The following is a 12,512-nucleotide window of genomic DNA, read 5'->3' on the forward strand; positions in this document are numbered from 1 at the left end:
TTGTTAGAGCCTCTGTCTTTTGACCAGCTTTTTAAATGACCGTAGACTTTTGCGTCAAGTTGACGCAGAGGCTACAGAGACAGCGCAGACCCCTACACAGAGCCTGTGCAGACCCTAGCGCCTGACGTGCACCTCCCCAGAAATATAACTATGCACCGCGGCGACACAAATTGCAAGAGCTGTTATTGGTCTACTTGGTAGCAGCGTGTTTCCGCTTTAGTTTTTCCGGCTGCTTCTCCATCTCTGCAATTTTCAGATTGATTGTTTTGGATCAATACAGATGGAACACATCAAGGAAATGTTAACTGAGGAGGTTCGGAGATACAAATATTTGTATGACTCGTGTCAAAGTTTCAATGTGAAAGTTTCAGTCGCCATTGTTGAAAGTGAAACAGGAAGTGGAAAGCGAAGCATCACTGCCCCGCAGTACTCTAAAAGCGCCTTTAGGGTCAGTTCAGGTAGACTGCGTATTGGAAGAGGTCTAATTATTCTAAGGTCTATTCGGGTTGGGTGTGTCTTTTTTTGAAACTTAACATCTGCACCTGGGTTTCAGTCTTCAATGAAGACCTCTAGTCTTGTAACTGTATATAACATTCCTCCTTGTACAACTCCAAGAAAAAAAACTATAATACTCACATGTTTGCGTGTGACGTTCCGCACATCACCCACATACATTATGCGACCCTGATGCCGGACAATACCCACGGTGATGGAGTCTTCGCACACTTCAGAGGCCACGTAGCGATCCACTTGGATGCCAAGTTCTTTCAGCACCAGGAGCCCTGCATGGGATTAAGTCAAAAGTCTGATCAAAGGACACAACTTACATCACTCCCTACAAATACTGATATTAGTCACATACTGGCATATGAACTCCTCCAATACTAACATAAGAAAACACTGCAATTATTCTGATATACACAGAGACAAAATTGTCAAAGGTTGTGTTTAAAACTGGCGTTGGTACAGACAGAACAATTCATACACAGCTGGATTAAACAAAGAGGCCAGTTCCTTACTAACCTGTTGCTATGCCATCAAATAACGAGAGGACACGAATGGGCCGCCTCTTCTCCGCCATGACTGGGGGGTAAAGCTTTGGTGCATCCTGAAATACAAAAACACAGATAGAGGGGGAAGGAAGTGAGTCACACTGTAATAAGACTCCTCTATGAGATAGTCAGTGAGATTTATAGCTTAGAGATGAATTACTCACAAAATCTTGGTCGTGATTATTTGCAAAGAAGTGCTGGAGACGGCTGGGCCAGTCGGTACGACGCTCCAATAGACCAAACACACCCTTCTGACCGCACATGTAGCAGTTCCACGGGTCTTCTTTGATGGCGGCGTGGGCGGCTCCTTGACCAACGAGGAGGTCCACGCACTCCACACAGAAGCACCTGAGCATATTTCATATATACAGATTTTCACTTTAGTGCTGTCAATGAAAAAGCAATTCAGCAAATGTAAAAGTGTTTTAAATGGGCTTGAGCTGACACAATAAATGTTGGGAAAGCAACAAGGAATTTGCCCCATTGACCCAACCAACAGCCTCTACCAGAATTCCCACAAATGTGTCTGTAGGAGGAAGAATCTCATGCTGCTGGGGATTTCTGAAGAAATGTTTGATGTGGGAGTAAAGTTTTTGTTGTTAGAGCCAGGCCTGTTAGGCCACATAGACCATGGGTTGCTGGTGTCTCTTTGTACTTTATATGGTTTTGTAATGAATGAATGTTAGTAACAAATACGACCAAGCATTATAGCTAATTTCTTCTTTGTGCCATGAAAACACACACAAACGTCACATTTTCATTAAGATAAACTATAGTTGTATTTGTAGCTTATTTTGGGGCAGTCCCACTCCCAAACCCAATAGTGCTTTAAATTTAAATTAGTTTGAGGTGAAACTACATCCTAAAGAATGAGCTGTTTAGTCCTTTCAGTGCCCTCGTTGTCTCCAGATTGGATTCATTGACAGTAACAAATCGTATCAAATATCTTTGACCTTAACCTTTAAAGCAAGTTCAAGCTGACTAAATCTGTTTCTTAATCAGTCAGAGGTCAGAAACACGGCACCCGGTTGCGGTATCGGTTTTACGCACAGTGTACGAGGCCTAGTTTCAATTGTTTTGAATGAGGAGCTGTGAGGGGCAATGAGCTATCATCAAAATGCCATCATCTAGACACACTGCAAGTCATTGTTTGCAGATTGGTCCAGCATGTCGCTGACAAGGCTCAATCTATTCTCAGTGGTAGTTTTCTGTGTGAGGATACTTCATCAGGCTATTTCTGTATAATTAACAGTGGTCTATTCAGCTGACATACAGTGCAGCCACACTTTATATAGCGTATTATTTGTCATTAGCCGCTTCTCGACTGGACCTCCATGGCGGCGGCTATGAGATTTGTGACCCACTACAAAACCTCTATTGTATATTCAGCATGAGCAGAGATGGCACAGTCCCGCTATCTGTAGTGGAAAAACAACTGTAAATTACAACCAGTGGCTTAGCAACTACTTATTTATGTAGAGATTGTGTATTTCTGTCTTAGAGATTTACTTGAATAATTAGAGTCTTAATTGTAAATTTCTGAATATTTTCACAACCCAGACAACCACACATAGATTGTTTGGGTTTGCCACACAGCTTCAAAGTTGTCAAAGTTTACCACAACGCCAAAGAGACCTTGGGAAATTGGGACTTGCTAAATAGCTGAACATCCCGGCAGAATATGGTAAGTATGTAAAGCAAGGAGACGTTTGCAAAATATAAGACATTAGACAAGTATTATTCTCCAGTAAGACTTCACAGAATCTGACTCCTGATTTATATTTAAGGTTTTACGCTGCCGATGAGTGTATGTTCACTAGATTTGTTATATTATTCCCGATCCAGTGTCTTGTAATATTCCTAAAAAGACGCAAAGATCTACTTGCTAACACGATGTAACCCTTTCTTTAAAATGTATAAAGATCCTACAGTCATCGAATAGAATCAGGCCTACCTCTGTGTTTATCTTTAGTCTTGATGAATTTAGTATAAGATCCATTATATCCAGTATAGCAAAAAGTCACGTCAGCCCTCATCCCCAAGCGATATCAGGCTACTGTAAATGAACCTCAACGCTTCTGGCATAAATTTAATAGTAAAAGTCTTGCAGCTGTTCCATTACAGGTAGGCTTTTAATTTGAAAATAATGAAGCGTTGAGGGATTGAGTTTATGACAAAAATTAAACAACAGGAGCTAGTCTAGCCACGGCTTATAACACTCAGAGCAACAGAGTGGTAAGTTTGCTTCTGTTGCACTAATGGAATTACATGAATTTTACATGAAAATATATCGTATATCAATCCAAAAACAATTTGCAAGATTTGTTAAGATAATGACACACCACCTACTACAATGCATGCACACAACTGTAAGACAGCCTGCCATGGCGTACAGTACTTTAGCCCCATTACAAAGAAGAAACCTCACCGACAACAGTTGTTGTTTCCGCACATGAGCACCTCTCGTCCCCCACAGCAGATAGTGCAGTATGACTGGTAGCCATCGTCGTCATATTGGTACGCACATTCTAGGAAGCAGTTCTGCAAAAGGAGAATAAAAACAAACAAAAAAAATGAGCAGAATATGATGAGGTCACATCATGCGTTGCTTTAAATAAGTTCAGTTTATTATTAGACCTTCAATGATCTTTATCACAGCTTACCTTACAACTCTGGCACATTCCTCCAGCAAACAGAGGGTGCTCAATGCCAACGTTCAGACTTCCACAGGAGATACAGATGTCTGTAGAAAGAGGAGCAGTATGTCAGTATTTAGAGGTCAGAGAGATGTAAGCACTCCAAAATCACACTTGAGTGAATTTATTTGAACAGCTGTGACGCAGGTTTAATTAACTTAGCTGGTATGTTTAGAGAGAACACACAAGGGTGTCAGTAAGGCAGTAAAAAGCATAAAAATGTTATTTCTTCTTCTTTGCTCTTACATAATTTTATGAACACGGATGCACTCATTTCTGCTGCTTTGCTTGTCAACAACAGGGGAAAGTGTAAGGCAAACAGGTGGTGCTGCTGCAGGCGAGACCACACAGAGGACACATTACTTACCCTCTATGCTGCGGCACTTTTGTCTCACTTCATAGACAAGTCGCTCTGAGAAAGAGAAATATAGGTTAACAAAATCAGCAGTCAACAACTAATGTTGAGTTAAAAAGTTCAAAATTTGACTCATTTTAGTTTAGTTTTTCAGTGTAAATCAGAAAAATACGCAGCAAGGTAAAACTAAATTAAAGATTAATAATTTTACAACAGATCATCTGAGAAACAACACAATATTTACTAATAACTGGGCATTTTGCTTTGGGACTTAAAAACAAAAGAAATCGCACACGTAGCATTGGAAAATACTGCAAGATTTTGAAATTGCTCCTGCTTATAAAAAGTACAACCAATGTAATTCCTGTACTAAACACAAGATGAAATTATTCTCACAAATACTACATTTTTTAATTTAAATTATTCCAATGTAACTAGCAAATAAAACAGTAAATTTGCAAACATCCAGCCGACTGAAAAACATCCGGTGAAATGTGAAACAAAGCTGCCCCAAAATCAATCCCTGTGGTACACCAAATTCTAGTGGCGGTTTTTGTTATGCCGAGTTACTTTTGGCATTAATCAGCGAAAGATGGAGTACTCATTGTGAAACATGAATCCTGTTGACCTGTCGACCTAAAATACAGGTTTAGTTTACTGTTATTACACAACCTTTTTGTATTTTTCTAAATAATTTTACTTTAAAGTTCTCTAACGTTGCATGTAGGCGAGAGGATTGGCTTTTGCGTGGTCACATCACTCACTTTCATCTTAAATCTGCAACTCTATTAGAGCCCTTGTCCATACCCTACCTCTCAAACCACTTAGACTGATGTACAAGTCACCTGTCCCAAGGGACAGGATAAGGAGTTCACGACTCCTATATAATCTAATAAATGAGGCACCTTACCTCTTGTCCTCTCATCAATTATATCCTTGACCTTGGGTTTCTCTGCTGTGCTTTTGCGAGGCTTTTTGGCAGGAGGAGGCGTATAGGCTGCCGCTTCTGGCTCCACCCACATCTCCGGGTAAACCTCTTTGTATGGGTTACGCTCCTCTGTGGGTGCACAGGAGACCAACAATTCATTTTACAGCAGAAGATGAAGTGGTAACACATTTGATGCACGTGGCAAGTTTGAATCATCCCAGATACAGGGTCAGTGATCAAAACTTAATAATGACTTCCTCTTACCCTCTGGTGGCTCTAAGCCTTTGGGTCCAGTGGGTTGAAATCCTGTCATTGCCCAGTCAATCATCTCCTTGTTTAACATTTCCACTGATTTGGAGGTTTCTGTCTCGTCACTGTCAGGGCAGGTTATGAAGGCTTTCCCTGCACGGCTGCCGGCCACCTACAAACACATAAAGAAATGACTGTGAAAGGATCTTTACAGCAAAGATTATCCAGTGATTTGGAGTTCAAATTCAGTTAGCTATCATCCCTAAAGAGGACAGTTATGTTTTTGCATTGCTACCATTTATATCATTGTTGGAAAGTTTATGATGAAAAGTGGCATAAAAAAGCTGTAGCAAAAGAATTAAAATAGAAGCTGGTCTAGTACTTCCTATATTTTCTGTGCCTATGTGTGACAGGCGTATTGGTAAACTTTGTGCAGAGTCGTGTTTCTCTTCTGCTTCTTGTTTTTAGGCTAAGCTAGGCTAGTAATCTGTGCCTCTAGCTTATTACTACAACAGATCGATCATAATCTTCTTTTACAGGCTTGAAAATGAAGTTTAAGCAACTCTGCGTGAACAATAAGTTGGGTCAGGAGGATGTTGAAACCTAGTCTGGCTTTCGCCAGCCTGATCTGACGGCGGATTCTTTTCCGCCGTCAGATCAGTCTGGAAACCCACACATTCATTTCTCCTGCAGCCGATCCACTTTTTCTGGAGCCAATCACAAACGGGCTTATCCGCCTGGCGCGCTATGTTTCTATTCAAAGATTGAACTTAGTCTGGCAAAAGCCAGACTAGTTGAAACCCACTTCTCTTATGCTCACCTGTAACACTTCATAGATGGCTTTTTTGTACATGGGCTGCTTGTTATAAGTTGGTTGGTGAAAGGCATTGTAAAAGGAACTTAAAGGCATGAGTTTCTCCACACAGACCTGTAAAAATACAAAGAAGAATATTGTTTACTTTTCACAAGTTAAAATCATGTTGTTGGCTCAAAAAGAGTCTGGAGATTAATAGGTATTATGTTGGATATGGAATACCTTACATAAATGGAACTAGTATTAATTGTGTGATTATTAAATGAGTGGCTGCCACTATGAACGGAAGGCTGTTTTGCTTGAGAACGAAAAGGAAAAATAAATAAATAAATAAATCACCTGACAGCAGTACTATATGTTGCTTCTATATGCTCACCACTGAGAATTTTCCATCTCCAAACCACATAACCCATCTGGTTCCCTCAGCAGCTCTGCTCCGTCCTGTCATCCACCAGGATACGATGCGGCCCGGCCACCACGAGAACCCTCGCAGCTTTCCCCAAACCAGCTCACCGATGCCAAATCCACGGCCGTCCTGCAGCCAAAATAAAAAGCAAATCCTCCGCTCTGTATTCACGTTTGAGCGTAGCTGGGAAAACTTTCTGAAGAGCATTATGTGGCCTTCAGATATATTTAACTAAGAGACTAATAGATTGGTTAGATTAAAAACTAGTATATTATATTAAACACTTAATATATTTTCATAATTTTTAATGTTTCTGTTTGAAAAAATAAAACGTTTGCCGCCGATCGATTAATAACCGAATTTATTGGTTCGGATCTAATATAAATAAGAGCAAAAATTCATCAAACTTAATGTATGACCAAAATACTTCAAGTACGTTTTTAACAGTCAGGTTTTCCATTTTGTACATAAAAGTCTGCCGAGTGAAAATAGTTGTAAAAGTTGTATCAAGCTGGTATAATGACTGGGAAATGTACTCAAGTGACACCTCATTATATTCAGACATAAAATATCCATATAGGTTGTCTTTATAGCTGAAAGCTATGATGCTCACAAGGAGAAAAATACCAAAAGTACCTAAAACACTCACAGTACTATAGATTATATGGTATGTGTATGAACTGTCTGACCGTTCTAAAAACACCTGAAATTAGTAAATTCATGCCCAAGGGGATTTTACCTCATATTCAGGTTCAGTGTCTGCAGACTTGGGGGATGTCTTATCTCCTCCTCCGATGGCGACGGGCTCAGGGGTCGTGGCCACAGTGGGAGAAGCTGGGTCAGTAGGCTGCTGCTGCTGCTGTTGCTGCTGCTGCTGAGGCGGCTGTTGATGTTGCTGTTGTTGCTGTTGCTGTGGCAACGACGGCTGTGATTGCTGTTGATACTGAGGCTGTGCCTGAGACTGAATGTGCGACTGAGGCTGAGGCTGAGGCTGCTGCTGCTGCTGCTGCTGCTGCTTTGAAGGCTGTAGGTGTTTGATTATTGAGACATCCTCTCTCCGGGTCTCTGTTTCGTTCTCCTCGTGGTCCTTCATCACGTTCATCGCTGACATCAGTTTAGCCTTTTTCTCTGCCTGAAACAAAGCGAAAGCAGAGGTGAGGACATATCGCTCCATCAGGATCGGCTCTTTTTCTAAATATAAACGCATTACTCCACATAAACTTTGTGTCCTTGTGTATTTGGCAAAATTTTCAACTTAAAATGCAGCTACAACGTTTCCCTTGGCTAATTATTGCTTCCAGGTCAATGCTAACTGTTATGATGAAGAGGATTGCAACAAGGGAACATGTCAAACAGATCAAACCAAGAATGTACCACAGTTTTTCAGTATTTGATACTTAAAGCTGTAGTGACAGTTTTATTTTTTTCCCAACAGTGTAGACGTTGGTCACACAGCCCTACCTTCCCTGATGCTGGCCATGCAGGAGCCTTAATCAAACTACACTATTACCAGATATAGTATAAGCATAGGCCGATAGCTTTGAAGGCATTTCGCCGTACAGTATAAGTGGTTCACCTCATCTCTGCTGTGTAAATGCAGAGTAGGAGTCTGAAAGCCTTTGTAAACACATCTTTATCTCAGACTGTAAGGCCTATTCATCAACAGCAGTGTATACAGTAACTCTATAGTGTCCAGAGCTGCAGCGAGAGTTCAGTGGGTTTGTGGTACCTGACACTGAACCTCTAGGTCGATCAGAAAGGACGAAGCGCAGCCGGGCCTCAAGCCTCTCACAGTAAATCCCCAACAGCTGCACTCGTTCTGATGTCTCTCTCTCTCTCTCTCTCAAACACAGACACATGCACACACATGCTAACTTTCTTCTCCTGCTCTCTTTTTCTTTTACTCACACACAGAGTGTATGCAGCCCCATATGTAAACACATGTTGGTGATACTATAGGCTCCATGTGAGCGGAGTGCTTCACAGCTGTGCTTACTTTCTCAAGTGTTTCTCAGGTTCTCAGGTCTCACACATACTGCAAATGTCCAGAGCTGGAGTGGGTGTGTGGGAAGGAGAGGGGGGAAAAAAAAGTCAAAAAGGAGAGAGACTGAAAGGGAGCGTATAGCACAGTCCTCCGTCCTCTCCCCGAGTGTGACTCGTAAACAATAGCGCCTTTAAGGGGAGGTGGTGCCGACACGGCGTGGGGAGGGGTTTCAGAGCAGAAGAGTAGAAACATGTGCTCTTCAATCAAGAGGCTGTGGTTTATAAATATCTGTACTGTAGTGCTGGATGGATGGTTCAAAGCCCGTGGCCATATGTGTTAGGCCTCTTGGCTCCAGTGCAGGCACACTGGAGTTAGTGTTCGACAGCCAGCTTGGATGTGTGGTTCCAGATGGTAAACTGCAAAAACTAACAAATGTCAGTTAAACTGTTACGCGCATGTGGAGGAACAATCTTTGGTCATGTGTGCAAGTGAGGAGAGCAGTCGCTGGCTCGGATGGGAAAAGATGGGCTGACTGAGAGCAGCAGCAAGAAAAGGATTTGTGAAACTAGTCCAGAGTGAGCTTCCTCATCTCTGCTGCCCATTTATCACAGTTATACTCAGAGATCTGTAAATGCCCATAAAGCCGTTGAGCTACTGCTTCTGTGCTCATTTTGGTGTGTTTAGGCTCAGGCTGTCTCCAGGGTTCCTTCTCCTCGGAGCCAATGAGAAAGTGACGTTGAAAATGCCAGTGGGGGAGGAGAGAAAGTACAGTGGCTATAAGAACCAGATATTTGTCTCTGGACTTCTTCCCAGTTGTAAATGCCCCCTTTTGGGGGCCTCACAGTGTGTGTGCAGCTCCACCAGCAAGACAGCCCCTCTGAGTCTAAAGGGGAAAATAGGAAAGGAGGCAGTGGAGACACAATGTGGTCTTTATCATTTACACACGCCTGCCCGTCACTGACAGCTCAGAAATACCACCACTTTATATCCACTGTCACGCCGTGCTGAACACAAATACCAAAAATGACAGCACACATACTGTATTTATATAAACACAGCAAAGCATATGCGCTGGAATCACCTACACATTTCCACCATGTGAAAAAAAACTATATTAAGTATGAATACCAGGGAAGACTGTGCTTACAGTAATCATGGAGTTTGTTATGGATAGAGTGAAAACAGAAGCTCTACAGGCCTCTGGCACGGTGTAGAGACATGTTGGGTGCACAATAAGGGATAATCTGACTTAGAGGCTGTGCAGCATGATACCCTGAGGGCTCAAGGGGTGACAGAGTGCACTGGGAGCCAGGAAAAAAAAGAGAACAGATATTGGTCTCTGGGGTGTGCAGATGATACTTTTACAATCCAATCGGGGCTGTACTGGTTAACAAAAGGTCACATTTACTGCGTAGCTACAGTTATTTATAAGACAACACTTGTCTATTATAAGGCTGTTAACTTTACGAGGAGAATTTCTTAGTCTCAAAGGGTCAAAGACTCAGACGTGCAGTGGCTGACATGAAACAGCATTGTGCACATGCTTCAAAAAACAAAGAAGCAGTATTAGAGACATCAAAACAAAAAAAAAAAAACACCCTGAATACTCAGATTAAAGGTGAAAATTATATGAAATAAACTGTCGCTTTACATTACTTCCTCACACGACGTGACATTGAGCCTTTGAAACAACACAAAAGAGTCTGACCTTTGAATGCAGTAGTCTCTCATGCGGAATAGGCAGGAGACACGCAGCGGGGACTGGTTTGTGTAATTGTTTGAGGATTATACAGTGAGATATGTCTTCAGTGCAAAGACCTAAGCTTTATCTGCTGAGCAGGACTGTGGAAACTGTATAAACTCCCTTAAGCAACAACAGGTGTAGTTAACACACGTGCATTAGATCAAAATGCTGCAAAATATGATTCTAAGCATTTAAAAAGGCTGCTGTTTAAGGTGAGAATAGTGTCTTCAAATGCACAAGTGGCAGGTTCTGTTGTGCAGCGATGTGGCTACTGCATTCATTAGCCTCATTTTAGCAGAGATCCCTACAAAGGCTGTGTATTTCATGAGTGGCCTTGGGGGGTCACACTAAAAAGAGGCCATCTGGTTCTCATTGTATTGCGTCCTTTTAAGAGATAATTAGGAATATTACAGAGTCAGCCATGAATACATAAACATGAAGCCACAAGTGGAGTTGTTAAAAAGCTCCCTGAAGAGGCTGCTCGGTTTACTCCAAAGCCCCCTAAAATCGTTTTAAGTAACCGTGTTACCGTTCTTAGAGTAAGTCTGGATTCAGACGGAACAAAGTACACAAAGATAGGAAGTAACGGGCTTTGAGGCCTGCACAACAAATGTTATGTAAGGTAATATCATGCTGGGTTTGTCGAAACAGCAACATTTTGAAGTTAAATGCATTTGCCCTCGGAAAAAAAATCTACTATTCTGACATTTCTAGGAGCTGCTCTGAAGCAGGAAATAGTTTCAGCACATATTCACCCCACGGGAAAAACTTTTTTTTTTTCATGCAAGCAACTTTTTCCTAAACACGGCTAAAGCCTGCTCCCTCTTCCTTCTTTTAAAGAGACGGTTTCCCTTTAAGCCGTGCATAGCAGATGGTCCGCAACAACTCTCGTGGAAATACCTGAAGTCAGCATATTCCCCCTCGCTGTAAGCAGGCTAATCAGACATGCACACTATTCCCCTGTGTTATCAAACAAACAATGCAGTGCACATACCCATACACGCCAGCGTGCAACCCTCATAGTCCAGTGTGGGGCTTGAGGTTTTTTCACCCCCACTCTCGGGGTAGAAGAGATCGCTTAAAAAAAGAAAGCATGAACATTTCTTTGTTTGGGAATTCAGTCAGGTGATTGCCGACAGGAATTCTGGTTGGCTAGAGAGGACTTGCTGGCGACAAGCCAAAGAGGCTGTCTTGCAAGCAGGGCTGGAAATTTGCTTCAAATCTCATCTTCACCCTCATATCCATAGCACAGAGTTCATTTCCATAGCTGGGGGAGGGGTCAGGAGAAGAATGGGGGAGGGAAACAGAGAGGGAGCGACGGAGAAGTCCACTGTAACGCAAGGCACATGAAAAAAAAAAATCCTGGAGAAAGTGCAAGACGGCCGTAACCCTTTCAGCCACCATATTGTCCCTGCTGCAGGAGTGTGCAACAGTGAAACTCTCTGTAGCAGGAAGGGATTTACAACTAAAGGCTATGCATCAAATTAGTACACAGGAAAGAGCTTTCATCCAAAACAAATCAGTCTTTATGCAAATTAGATCAAAGCTTCAAATACGGCAGATAAGAAAAGTGGGAAAAAATAATCAGGCACATTCAACATTTGCATTTTCCAAATCCCTCTAAATCTCAACCTTGTAGAACTGCATGCTCCAAGAATTTTGAAAAAGTGAACTTGCTACTTGCCTCGTATTTTACAACATTTCACTTGCGGGACCCCGGCATGTCCTGCTAATTTGGCAATATTTCCTCCCTGGAGACACTTTTATGGCCGCTCCCTGAGCCTTCACCAGAGGAGAGCAGAGGGAGGAGGGGAAGCAGGAGAAATGGAAGACCCCATGTCGATACTACAAAGACACCCCGTTATGTAACAGACGAGGTTGCACTACATCACGTTACTACCAGGAGTCATATTTATTTAACGTGACTTAAGAAAGCAATGGGGAGAACACATTTATAAAGGTTAGATTCATGCTGCGTTCAAGTTCCAAAAAGAAATCGGAGCTTGGAAATTTAGTCATATTTTCTAAGAAAACACGCTGTGTGACCGTAGTAGTTTTGGATTTTTCAGTCATATCTCATCAGTTGTCTTAACAAATGCGTATACTAAAAGTTTAGATTCGATTTTTTTCTGAGCACTCTGTTGTTGTGGAAATTTACATTAATATTACAACGGCTGTCGTCAAGTATCCAATTAACCAAGTAAGTAAATTTTAAGCTGACACCTTTGCGCAAAACTGCTTTATGTCCAAGTAAAGTCCGCCTACAGACCTGTGTGAAAAAATG

At 41.9% G+C, this 12,512-nt stretch overlaps 1 protein-coding gene across 2 annotated transcripts in view; it reads right to left on the reverse strand.

The window, feature by feature from the left end:
- LOC311505425 (DNA (cytosine-5)-methyltransferase 3A-like) overlaps positions 1–12,512 on the reverse strand; it is a 38,230-nt gene that overhangs the window by 3,236 nt on the left and 22,482 nt on the right. For both annotated transcript variants that reach the window (XM_084568990.1, XM_084568989.1), the window contains exons 7-17: positions 7,240–7,632; positions 6,471–6,629; positions 6,101–6,208; positions 5,296–5,452; positions 5,014–5,160; positions 4,116–4,160; positions 3,716–3,795; positions 3,481–3,593; positions 1,217–1,400; positions 1,024–1,108; positions 637–782 (exon numbers count right to left, since the gene is read on the reverse strand). In XM_084568990.1, coding sequence (XP_084425116.1) covers positions 637–782; positions 1,024–1,108; positions 1,217–1,400; positions 3,481–3,593; positions 3,716–3,795; positions 4,116–4,160; positions 5,014–5,160; positions 5,296–5,452; positions 6,101–6,208; positions 6,471–6,629; positions 7,240–7,632 — 1,617 coding nt within the window. The remainder of the gene's footprint in view (positions 1–636; positions 783–1,023; positions 1,109–1,216; positions 1,401–3,480; positions 3,594–3,715; positions 3,796–4,115; positions 4,161–5,013; positions 5,161–5,295; positions 5,453–6,100; positions 6,209–6,470; positions 6,630–7,239; positions 7,633–12,512) is intronic.

The sequence above is a fragment of the Chelon labrosus genome, assembly GCF_963514085.1.
Source record: "Chelon labrosus genome assembly, chromosome: 20".
Taxonomy (NCBI): domain Eukaryota; kingdom Metazoa; phylum Chordata; class Actinopteri; order Mugiliformes; family Mugilidae; genus Chelon; species Chelon labrosus.